General features: G+C 47.2%; 1 protein-coding gene across 1 annotated transcript; it reads left to right on the top strand.

The window, feature by feature from the left end:
* Positions 1-8,337: 8,337 nt before the first annotated feature.
* LOC109416121 (protein lin-9 homolog) lies at positions 8,338-10,849 on the top strand. The gene is made up of 3 exons (XM_019690089.3): positions 8,338-8,498; positions 8,564-9,312; positions 9,465-10,849. Exons 2-3 carry the CDS (start codon positions 8,600-8,602, stop codon positions 10,705-10,707), a joined length of 1,956 nt encoding a protein of 651 aa, XP_019545634.2. The 5' UTR covers positions 8,338-8,498; positions 8,564-8,599; the 3' UTR covers positions 10,708-10,849.
* Positions 10,850-13,062: the final 2,213 nt, after the last annotated feature.

Here is a 13,062-nt window from a genome sequence, read left to right as displayed (position 1 = left end):
GCTACAGCCCCTGTGACTGCGCTTGCGGCTGAAAAAAGGGTTCGTGCACGGCTTTATTTTGCACTCAGCCAAATAACCTTAACATTTCCATAAGGCTCAACTTATGAAACGGCCTTTAAATAATTCATATTGATTGGGATGAATTTCATAAGGTCACTCTATGACGTAAAATCGTCTCACAGCTTGGCTTTTATCGAAGACGGCTAATAACAAGACAGACAGCTCCCACCCTGTTTCAGGCGACATGGTCGAAACGCCCTCAACGATTCACAGGAACTTTAAAACATGATTGTGTGTGTGTCTTGGTGCGTGTACATGCAAATACGTACACGGAAATGGCAAGGAAATGGTAACATTGCATGCACACTCATTCATGATGTTGTTCCCTGAAGTCGTTCGTGGCGCTAGTGTGCTTGTAGCTGCCAAAGTATATGGAGCAAGAGGGTAGATGTCTGTCTTGTTTTTAGCCGTCTTCGCTTTTATTCATGTTTAGCAACACGATATTGTCAAGCGTCGGTAGCCGTGTGGATAAAACCGAGGATAAAACACAGGCTCGGTGATCCCGACGTTCATGGATCGAATCCAGTCTGCATCATTTTAAGATTTTTTTGTTCTTTTCATAAGCTCTCTCTCTCTTCTTGGCGTAACGTCCTCACTGGGACAAAGCCTGCTTCTCAGCTTAGTGTTCTATGAGCACTTCCACAGTTATTAACTGAGAGCTTCCTCTGCCAATGACCATTTTGCATGTGTATATCGTGTGGCAGGCACGAAGATACTCTATGCCCAAGGAAGTCAAGGAAATTTCCTTTACGAAAAGATCCTGGACCGACCGGGAATCGAACCCGTCACCCTCAGCATGGTCATGCTGAATACCCGTGCGTTTACCGCCTCGGCTATATGGGCCTAGCTATCTTATGAAATTTGTCATAGCGAGCACGATCAATTTTCATAAAGTATTCGTATGGCATCCATAAGAATTAGTTATAGCAAATTTTCATAAGGTATTTCGATGAATTTCGCTAGTTTTTTTCGCTGAGTGTGGAGTTCGTTCACTACTATTCTATTGACCAATCCAAATTCCTGTGTGGTAGTGGTTTGTGTTCAGATTTCCCGTGTTAATCTATCTGTAAGAACTTTGTAAACTGTTAGAGTATAGCGTAGTAAGCCATGACTTTTATTCAAATAAAATTTTCACCTTTCTGTTCACAAGTCAAACGAACAAGTCGTTTCTTTTCTTATCTGAAGATACAATAGGTTATGGGCCTATCGTTTTTCAAGCCGAAGCTCTGAAGATTCAGGATGAATACCGGAAGTCCAGCGGGATCAAGCGGCAGTTCCGTGCAAGGAATTTCAAGCCTGCCAGGTATTGAGCGGTTATCCGGACGAGAGAACTGGGCTACGTGGAAGTTTGCCGTTCAAACGTACCTCGAGCTGGAAGATCTCTGGGGAGCCGTCAAGCCGGAGCAGAATCCGGACGGAAGCTACGAAGCTGTGGACCCTGCGAAGGACCGAAAAGCAAGAGCCAAGGTAATTCTTCTCCTTGAACCGGTGAACTATGTCCACGTCAAGGAGGCGAAAACGGCGCAGGAAGTGTGGGGGAACCTGGAGAAGGCGTTCGAAGATTCCGGCCTCACCCGGCGGATCGGTCTCCTTCACAAGCTGGTGAAAACCGATCTGATGAGCTGTTCGTCGATGTCCGAGTACGTAAATCGGATAATCTCCACGGCCCACCAACTCAACGGAATTGGATTCAACATTTCGGAGGAATGGATTGGTGCCCTGCTGCTCTGCGGACTCCCGGAGGAATACAGGCCAATGATCATGGCCCTGGAAAATTCCGGAACCAGGATTACCGGAGACGCAATAAAAACGAAGCTGCTGCAAGAGGTGCAAATTCCGTCGTCGGATGCGGCGTTGTTGTCGAAGGGTAAACGTAGCCATGGCAACCAGTGGCACGGCAACCACAGCAGCAACGGCAACCAAAATCGAGGCAGCCAATCGAAGCAACCCAATCAACCGAAAGGACCGAAGTGCAAAAAGTGTCAAAACTACGGACACATTGCGAGGGACTGCAGAAGCTCGAAAAAGGGAGATGCTTTCTGCACCGTCCTGTCAACGTTCGAGGCCGCCAGTGATGCTGACTGGTACTTCGATTCAGGCGCGACCAATCACATGACCCGAAGCAAGGTTCTGCTGCAGGACCTGAAGCCATCCAGTGGCACCGTAGTGGCTGCGAACAAGGCCGCTATGAAGATTGAAGCTACTGGAACCGCTGCACTCAAGCCCGTTTGCCAGGAGGACGGAAGCGAAATTACCGTGAGCGATGTCCACTATATTCCGCAGCTGTCCGTCAACCTCCTATCCGTCAACAAAATCGTAAGTAGAGGCTACTCGATGGTGTTTGACAACGCCGGCTGCAAGGTGATCAACTCGAGCGGCGGCATGGTGGCAACAGGGAGACACGAAAACGGACTTTTCAAGCTGGAGCAGCGCGAGCCACGTGGATCCGGCAAGGCATTGGCTGTTCCGCCGGAAGATTCCATGGAAGTTTGGCATCGGCGCATGGGGCCGAGGGGAATGGCAGCAGCCGTTTTCCAAAAATCTTACCATGTCTTTTGGAAAGTTCTAAGAGGATATCGTCGTAATGATTACTTTCGGTGTAGTTGGTACAGGATAGAGAAGACTGTGAACGCTTTCGAAGAGGATAGAACGATTAGAAACGGATATGGGCGGATATTTTCGTTCACTGCTCTTCATCCTGTCAGCAAAATGTCAATTTTCAGACATGGAAAAAGAAAGCAAATAATTTTGTTGTCCTTCCGAGAAGTAGTTCAGCTGGAAAATACCATTATTCATGAATACTGATTAAAAAAGCGAATTGTTTTACTATTTATTTTTAGCAATTATAAATGTGACATTGTTGAATTCTTCTTACAGATTGCAAAAAAATTGTGATCTTGAAAACGGCAAGATTGTGTCCTTGAAGAAGAGGACTTTTTTGTGGATGCTCGGGTAGAATATGTTATGATGTTTGCTCGGGCAAAAGCCAACTGCTCGCTTTGTGTTCCTCCCGGGAACATAACGAGTCATCCGGACGCTGGACAATAAGCAACGTTGTGAGTCACATCACCGACGTCCACAAAATAGTGTTCTCCCGGTTCTCTCCAACGCTAATGCTCTTCAGCGCAGTGACTACCGGCAATCAATATTGACCCAACCGACTCATCTCCAGTTGTTCGTAGTTGTTGCAGTCGAGTTGCAGTGCAGCTCTAGCTGTATGCTGGACTCTCGGCAGGACCTCGGGGGATGAAGCTGGCAGGTTGATGAGTGAGATGAGGGTGATAAATTTGAGCTTTTTCAGTAGATTCAATCCTTCGGCTATGTTTTTTAACTTGGTTCATAATAAACAAACCTAGAAACAAACTTACTTTTCATCTTCGGTAGATCCTTACGATGATTCCGTCGATTCCATGGGTAGATTCCGACTCCGGGTCGTTCCGGATGAGGATCAACGAGCCGATCAGGATTCCGATTTCTGTTTTGATTTTTTTTCGCTTTGACATTTCTCTTTCGTAAAAACATCCTTACTGGAGTGCGTTCACGATGAAATCACCGTGAGCGCTTTCAAATCGTTGGAGGTTTGAACACGGTTAGAAACGGATAGCGACGGATAGATGGGAGTTTGGGAAGGATATGAAAAAAAAAATAATTTCTTAGGAGCATTTATTCGGGAGTTTGGAGGAAAAGTAGCGAAATTCACAAAAAATCCGGATCTGCCATTCCCCTCGGGTGCAATGCTGCGAGACCGACACCCTACAGACTTGGTGCTCCGGACGGCGTTGTGCGAGGCGATGAACACTGTCAACAATCGGCCGTTGACGCACGTTGCGGACGACCCCCTGGATCCTGATCCGTTAACACCGAACATGCTGCTACTCGGACGGAACAACGTGATCCAGTTTGACCACGATTTTGACGAACGGGACCTGGACTGTCGTGCTGCCTACAAGCATTCCCAGATCTATGCGGATCGTTTCTGGCGCAAGTGGGTGGCCGCATATCGCCCGGAACTCATCCGGAGTCGCAAATGGCCGGATAACAGGAAGTACCATGAGTACAGAGTTGGCGACTTGGTGATGATTGTGGACGAAAATTTGCATCGAGGTAGCTGGCCAAAGGGTATAGTAGAGAAGGTCTACCGTGGCCCGGATGACAAAATAAGAACGGTGTGGATACGAACTTCGAAATCAACGTACAAGAGGCCGGTCACTAAAATAGTATTGCTGCAGCCCATCAGCTCGCTTTCTGGCCCGGAGAATGTTACGAACATTAGAAGCGACACAAACATTTCTACTCGGGCACTGCCGACGCCCGTCGTCGACCCAACCGTCGCGACCACGCGAACGGGTTGCCTTGGCAACTAACGAACCGCATCGCAGCAAGCGAGGTTCAAATTTGAATTTTTGCAGGGAGAAGTGAAAGTTTTCTCGTGCGGACAGGACGCACATTGTCAAGCTTAGAATATAAAATTAAATTGTAAAGACATTTTTTTTTATTGTAATTAAACTTGTAATAAATTAAATTAGTTAAAATCAAATGCGTAATTCGTGAGTCATAAAACCCGAACCGTGTGAAAACGTGTGTCTCTGTGGCGGAAAAGTTAGTACGAAAACCTAGTTTTGGCGGTGCGCGACTGTTGAGCTAGGCGGTTAGCAATTTGAGAGAAGTCGAATCTGGTGCTTCCCCCCAACACGCCGCCAGGAAACCACACATCCGTCCCGCAGGTGAGCACTGACGATTTCGAGGTCGAGCGAACCTTCTGGAACATTTGGCCCTTCTTCCGTCCCGCAGGTGAGCACTGACGATTTCGAGGTCGAGCGAACCTTCTGGAACATTTGGCCCTTCTTCCGTCCCGCAGGTGAGCACTGACGATTTCGAGGTCGAGCGAACCTTCTGGAACATTTGGCCCTTCTTCCGTCCCGCAGGTGAGCACTGACGATTTCGAGGTCGAGCGAACCTTCTGGAACATTTGGCCCTTCTTCCGTCCCGCAGGTGAGTGAGCACTGACGATTTCGAGGTCGAGCGAACCTTCTGGAACATTTGGCCCTTCTTCCGTCCCGCAGGTGAGCACTGACGATTTCGAGGTCGAGCGAACCTTCTGGAACATTTGGCCCTTCTTCCGTCCCGCAGGTGAGCACTGACGATTTCGAGGTCGAGCGAACCTTCTGGAACATTTGGCCCTTCTTCCGTCCCGCAGGTGAGCACTGACGATTTCGAGGTCGAGCGAACCTTCTGGAACATTTGGCCCTTCTTCCGTCCCGCAGGTGAGCACTGACGATTTCGAGGTCGAGCGAACCTTCTGGAACATTTGGCCCTTCTTCCGTCCCGCAGGTGAGCACTGACGATTTCGAGGTCGAGCGAACCTTCTGGAACATTTGGCCCTTCTTCCGTCCCGCAGGTGAGCACTGACGATTTCGAGGTCGAGCGAACCTTCTGGAACATTTGGCCCTTCTTCCGTCCCGCAGGTGAGCACTGACGATTTCGAGGTCGAGCGAACCTTCTGGAACAACAATTATTTTGTCCCAATTCACCAAAAGTGGAAACAACGAGGTGTGTGTTGATGTGAGGTTCACAGGAGTTTCCCGAGTTTCCTAGTAGACCGAATACCCGGAGACGGTAAGTGCAAGAAAGTGCTTCTTGTTTGAGACGAGATTGGGTATACACTCAAATTAATTTACTGATAGAATCTAAGTGCAAAAGCACACGTTATTATATTTTATTCTTCGTATAATATATTTAGAGTGGGGCAACATAAAAAGCAACCCAGTCAACATAAAATCCAAACACAAACATAACAAACCGAATCGAACATGGCGCGCTCAGAAGACACACATTTGGTTGCGGAATATTGAAAAAAAAACTCTTCCATACGTGGTGCTCCGTCGCCCGAGTCGCTTGTTGTTTTTGAAGGTAAGTAGTGCACTTGTTATTCAATCTTTAAGAACCTTTTCAAACTACGTACATTCCTTTCGTATTTCCATAGAATTGCACTTCATTGTCGCCGCTCCTTCACCGTCACCAAGGACGAACGCGTGGACGATTTTGGGAGCTGCCAGATCCTAGACCGAATGCAGCTGCGAGAAGGATGTACTTTTTGATCGGCTAACAGTTTGGTATGGTCTAAATTGATCAATTTAGTGTTAAGTTTAACGAATAAAATCAGTTTGATCGTAGACTATGCGAAATTTGGATTTATTTACATTTTGAAGCTAATCCCACGTGTAAATTGTGTTATTATTCGTCATAATGAAAACTATGCACTGAACGATTGGAAATCAACAGCGATGCACATATATTCTATCATGATTGAATCGACAAAGACTTAATAGCGCTGCACTTATTTCACCGACGAACCGACGTGACAGTGGTGATTCAAATGTGTCCCCCCCAAATTTAACGGTCGTCCACCGAAGCGAGCGATCGCTTCTGTCAAATCAGCGCAGACGCGAACCGTTTCCTATATGAACACACGGGGGTTCGGTGTCGAGCTATCAAACCATCGCGGGCCGTTATAGAGGTGGCGATAGTGTTCGCTTATTTTTCATCATGGCGTCGCGGACAACAAATTTGAATTTATTTGTTCTAGCTGTCACGTCGGTTCGTCGGTGCTTATTTTCCAAGTGTAAAAGCTACTGGTCACCGAGGGGAATGGCAGATCCGGATTTTTTGTGAATTTCGCTACTTTTCCTCCAAACTCCCGAATAAATGCTCCTAAGAAATTATTTTTTTTTCATATCCTTCCCAAACTCCCATCTATCCGTCGCTATCCGTTTCTAACCGTGTTCAAACCTTCAACGATTTGAAAGCGCTCACGGTGATTTCATCGTGAACGCACTCCAGTAAGGATGTTTTTACGAAAGAGAAATGTCAAAGCGAAAAAAAATCAAAACAGAAATCGGAATCCTGATCGGCTCGTTGATCCTCATCCGGAACGACCCGGAGTCGGAATCTACCCATGGAATCGACGGAATCATCGTAAGGATCTACCGAAGATGAAAAGTAAGTTTGTTTCTAGGTTTGTTTATTATGAACCAAGTTAAAAAACATAGCCGAAGGATTGAATCTACTGAAAAAGCTCAAATTTATCACCCTCATCTCACTCATCAACCTGCCAGCTTCATCCCCCGAGGTCCTGCCGAGAGTCCAGCATACAGCTAGAGCTGCACTGCAACTCGACTGCAACAACTACGAACAACTGGAGATGAGTCGGTTGGGTCAATATTGATTGCCGGTAGTCACTGCGCTGAAGAGCATTAGCGTTGGAGAGAACCGGGAGAACACTATTTTGTGGACGTCGGTGATGTGACTCACAACGTTGCTTATTGTCCAGCGTCCGGATGACTCGTTATGTTCCCGGGAGGAACACAAAGCGAGCAGTTGGCTTTTGCCCGAGCAAACATCATAACATATTCTACCCGAGCATCCACAAAAAAGTCCTCTTCTTCAAGGACACAATCTTGCCGTTTTCAAGATCACAATTTTTTTTGCAATCTGTAAGAAGAATTCAACAATGTCACATTTATAATTGCTAAAAATAAATAGTAAAACAATTCGCTTTTTTAATCAGTATTCATGAATAATGGTATTTTCCAGCTGAACTACTTCTCGGAAGGACAACAAAATTATTTGCTTTCTTTTTCCATGTCTGAAAATTGACATTTTGCTGACAGGATGAAGAGCAGTGAACGAAAATATCCGCCCATATCCGTTTCTAATCGTTCTATCCTCTTCGAAAGCGTTCACAGTCTTCTCTATCCTGTACCAACTACACCGAAAGTAATCATTACGACGATATCCTCTTAGAACTTTCCAAAAGACATGGTAAGATTTTTGGAAAACGGCTGCTGCCATTCCCCTCGTTTTAGACGTCAAATGAAAAGGCCTATATCTGGAGCAACATTTGAAAAGGGCTCAAGAGGTCTTGTGTCTTTTTTCTAAAACGCTCCGTAGGGCATAACAGCAGCCCGCCCACACAAATGAACACCGTTATCCGAAAGATCGATGTTTGCTCTATTTGATAACGGTCTTAGTTTTTGTGAATAAGCTGAGGGGGCCTCAGGAGCAACGTGTGAAGTCATTGTTTACCAATGCTTGTATGCCCTTTTCAAATGTTGCTCCAGATATATTCCGTATGCGAGCTCGCATGAAGCAAGAAACGATTTGGTAGCCCCTGCTGGATCTGCAGCTGCGAACGTGCTCCACCGCTTGTTTTTCTCGTCTGGCTTCTTTTTCCTGCGAGCGCTCGCGTCTTATTTTTTCGCTGGAACTGTCAAAATAGCAAGCAAGCCGAGGAGTCAAAAACTGGCGCAAGTACAAATTATTTAAAATTTGTTCATAATATTCCTCTTAAAATCGAAAACAAAGTGCTTCACGACCTTCAGCATTGGTTGTTCTTCAATTGTACGTTATTATTGCCAGAGAGGACTACGAAACCGCAGGTAAATCGAACAAAATGTACCCGCATACAAACAGCTCGTTAACAGCTCTTGTCACGCCCCCACAGCCGTTGTAAACAATCATTCATCAGTAGCAGCGAGCGATGTCCTCTTCGGATGAAAAAGACGACGGCGGCGGCGGTGCCGAGGATCGATCATCCGAAGAATCGGAAATCAAAATCAAGGAAGAACCTGATGACGTCATGATGGACGTTGACGGATCCCCGCCGCCGGCGTTTGGTCCTGCTGCGCTGGGTTTGCACCCGGTCGGGACAAAGTTCCCGGAGAAAACCACTCCGACGCAGCCGGTTCAGGCGTTGAACGCGCGCGGGATGCCCGCCAGGATACGGAAAAAGAACAAGCTGTTCTTCGATGACGATCTGTTGATAAACGATCGGATTCCGCCGAAGGGAAGCCCCCGAAAGGGCGGAACGCCAGGTGGATCGGCAACTTCTTCGCCACAGAAGGGATTGGTGACACCGGGGAAAACGCTGACCCGTTCAGGACAGAAGAAGAAGATCTTGTCGCGGTATGTCAAGATGAAGGACAGTTTGAAAAAGCGCAAGGAGGATCCGGATGAAGGGACGAGCAGTACGCCCCTGCGGGTAATCAATCCGATTGCCCTGCTGGACAAAAAAGCGAGCCAGCGGATTGGACTGCGGTTGAGGAATCTGCTGAAGCTGCCGAAGGCGCACAAGTTCGTGAGCTACGAATGGTTCTACAGCAACATCGATCGCGCACTGTTCGAGGGCGAGAACGACTTCCAGATGTGCTTGCGGGAGATGTACCCGGATCTGAAGACGCGACATTTGACGAGGTGAGTTTGGGGAGATTGTATAGAAAGGTAACACCTATGGGTACCCCATGTCAAAATGTTGATTTTCAAGAGAGCATTTGAAATCATTTTAACAGGAGAACCAAAGATTTGTAGTGGAATTCAATTTGCATTTTATCTTGTCCCCATTTCAGAGCCGAGTGGAACCGGATTCGCCGAACTATGGGAAAGCCGAGACGTTGCTCGGCTGCTTTCCTGGCGGAAGAACGTCGCGAGCTGGAGCGAAAGCGTCGCAAGATACGTCTGCTGCAAACCAAGCGCTCGGGAGATGTCTCATTCGTTCGGGATCTGCCCAAGGAGATTCCGCAGCAGCTTTCCGTGGGTACCAAAGTCACCGCAAGACTGCGGGCCCCTCAGGATGGTTTGTTCACCGGAACCGTCGAGGCAATCGATGTGATGTCCAGCTCTTATCGGGTGTGCTTTGATCGGCCGGGATTGGGCTCGCATACGATTCCGGACTTTGAGGTCGTGGCGAACGACACTCCGGACAAGATTGCTCTGAACACGATCACCAAGGACTTCCGACCAAAGTATCAGAATGCTTCGTTCTATGTAGCTTCTCCGGCGGTCAAAAATCCCATCACAGGAATTAAAGGCGATCCGCTGCTCGGAGGAGATAGCTATCCGAAGATTCCTGGTATGCCCGACAACAAGATGCTTTTCCCGAAGGACAACATCGGCGGATTCCCTGTGAAACTTCTGGAGTTGATTGTTCGGACTAGAAAAACCCTATCTGCCAAACAGATGAAGCTGCTTCGCTTGCAGAACATGAACTCGGAAGCAGAGATCTACAAGTCCTACGGAGATCCGTTTCCGGAGGAATTTCAGAAGCGCTACGCTTCGCTCGTGGTGGCCATGGAGAAACTCAACCGGGACATCCATCAGCAGCTGAACCAACTGCAGGTCAGTTGTAAGAATCTCGCGCAGGATCCGGCGGTCGTGGCCATGGTTTCGCCGAGTCACCTCCGGGAGCAGTGCCGCGATCAGACCGAGAAAACTTTCGACAAGAACAACAACGGCCAGCTAACGAACGATGCAATGATCAAGCTGATCAAAGATCTCACCACGGTCATGTACGTGGCTTCCAACCTGGGCAAGAACGGGGACCAAACGGAACACTGCCTGCAGGTGCTGAAAGGCTGCATGGAGGAGACCAAGGGCCGGTTGGATTTCGACAACATGGTCTCGTTCCAGCGGGGAGTGGTCCAGCATATGAAACATATCCAGGCCGGCTTCGAGGCAGCTCACAGGCAGAAAGTGGCCGAGGAACAGCAGCGGCAACAGTTGCTGGACCAGCGGCAATCCGAGGTGGACGCGGCAGCAGCTGCTGCGGCGGCGGCGGCGACGGCAGCCGAGGTGGATTCTGTCGAGAACTGAGCTTGGAGGCAGGAGGGTGCGTGCATTTTTCTTATATATTCTTTTGTATTAATTTTTTCAAGTGGTTAATTTTAGTGCAGAGTTTTTCTTCTTTCCTCGAGATATCCAATGAAATACGATATAATAAAAGAATTCGACATAAGTTTAAAAGTGCTTCACTTGAAAAGAACATTCATGAACTTAAACCACGATGACGTTACACCACCGACGGTTACACATCAAGTTCCAATGAGACGTGAAGTAGTGATTACCGATACGTGCCAATTCGAGCAAAACGTTGACTGCACCATCTCAGTTTTCACTGAAACTTTCTGGACATGTACCTTAGTGTCGATGGTCTCCGGTCCAGTCAGCGTTACCGTGTGCCTACAGTTTTCCAGGGCCCTCAAGCGTTAAATCTGCGATTGACTTCAAGTACCATAGCGTTCTGGTGGTTTGTGGCTTTCGTCTATTTGGTCTGGGTTGGATTACTCACCTTTCGACCTAGAATAGACGCATACGCAATACGTCTATACGTCGATCGTGCAATGATGACGTAACCATCCTGCTCTCTATGCTAATTAACTCAAAGGATCTCATCTTATGGAATAGTTGATCCAGCGGCATGTTTCAGGGTGGGTTTAGGGGTAACGCAGCTCCTAAACAGGGTCCATTGGGACATGAGATAGTCTTGCGTATGCTTGCCCAAATTTTGCAGCTATCTTGCGTATGTATGCACTTTCGAGTCGAATGAGGTGACAAAAGTCGACTCGCCCCATTTGATTTACATTAGTCGTCTCACGTCACGTGAGACGAAACCGTTCGTCTCACCTCACACGCCGCGCAGAATAAGCCTGTTTGATCCAGCAAAAAATCGCCCTTGGCACCGGTTTGGAACCCAGTCGGCTGCCTCATATAGATGGTTTCTTCCAACTCTCCGTACAGGTATGCCGAATTAGCGTCCACGTGCTTCACTTGTAGCTTGATTCTGACGGCGATTGGCAACAGTTTGCGGACGGTCGTCTGCTTCGCAACAGGGGCAAAGACTTCGTCGTAGTCCTTACCGTATCTCTGACTGAATCCTTGGGCGACCAGCCTGGCATTATACTGGATGATATTGCCATCACCGTCCATCTTCCTTTTGTACACCCACTTGCAGCCTACGGTTTTGCGGTCCTTGGGCAAGGGAACGACTTCCCAAGTCGCATTCTCGTGCAAGGACTGAATCTCCGCGCTTCCAGAAGTTCCTCTCAAGACACTTCATATACTGCCCCCACTCGCATAACAGTCCCATTTGCAAAAAGTAGGAATTGAGAAAACTGCGTTTGAGGTTTGAAAACTTGTTTCCATATAAAACTTTGAAAAATCGTCAAAATTTGAAGAATATTTCCATCATCTCCAAACTTTCACAGATTGCTTTGCACATGAATATAAAACTGTAAAAAATATTAAAATCACTACAAAGTTGTTCAGTTTTGTGTTACGTGACACATGAATCCATGATGGGACTGTTATGCGAGTACTTTTGATATGGGACGCTCATGACTTGGTATTTTTTTCACATTTTGACATAAAAATTCATAATTTTTATTATTGTTTTTGGAAGTACATCGAAAATGATGACTTATCATAACGTTAACTCAAAAGTGATGAAAAGTCAAATGGGACAGTTATGCGAGTGGGGGCAGTATAGCTTCTTCGAACGAACGGGGCTCGCAGTACTCCTGGACAGTCATGAATCTCTGTGATGCGATCTCTTTGGTCGCACGGCTGGATCGATGTACATCAGGTGTGCCACTAATCTCATCCTGTCCTTCGATAGCCAGAGGCAGATGCTGCTCGATGACCGTATCATCTGACCGAATGTGCTCGTGTGATCCACCGGGATGGGGACATTGTCATCAGCTCGTTCGGGTGCTGTAACATTGGGAATCTCATCAGCTTGGTCACGGTTCATCGGAGAAATTTCAGAAAAATGGATATGAAATATACTTCCCTGCGAAGGTTCGGTTTCCCGCACCTCCCGATGTGGCCAAAAATGGCAGTCTCTACTCGTGGTCAGCTTGTGCGTCTCAAGGTCGAGGAAATGGTAAGACGGTAAGCCTTATGTTGGAGAGAGTAGCCCACGAACAACATCTTTTGGATTTATTTTATTTTATTGATGCACAAGGGGGTCATAGGGCCAAGTCTCCAATGCAAGTCTGAGAACTTGCATTGTCCATAATACACCTTTGAATTTGGGAGTAGGCATAGCAACCTCTTTAGCTCTGCGGCTTTTAAGTTTTGCGTGGCTTAAGGATTGGGAAAGGTGGGAAATCGATGTGGTGTATTGAGCTGTAAGGGAATGTGTTGTTAGTTAAATGGTCAACGTAATTT

Source organism: Aedes albopictus, chromosome 1 (assembly GCF_035046485.1).
Source record: "Aedes albopictus strain Foshan chromosome 1, AalbF5, whole genome shotgun sequence".
Lineage (NCBI taxonomy): Eukaryota > Metazoa > Arthropoda > Insecta > Diptera > Culicidae > Aedes > Aedes albopictus.
Note: the sequence above shows the minus strand (reverse complement) of the source record. Positions and strands in the feature narration are given on the sequence as shown.

Bases quoted from the DNA above. Each gene is read 5' to 3' on its own strand.
- LOC109416121 (XM_019690089.3), top strand. From the start codon at position 8,600: ATGTCCTCTTCGGATGAAAAAGACGACGGCGGCGGCGGTGCCGAGGAT. The intron at 9,313-9,464 runs GTGAGTTTGGGG...TCCCCATTTCAG, and splicing joins AAGACGCGACATTTGACGAG to AGCCGAGTGGAACCGGATTC.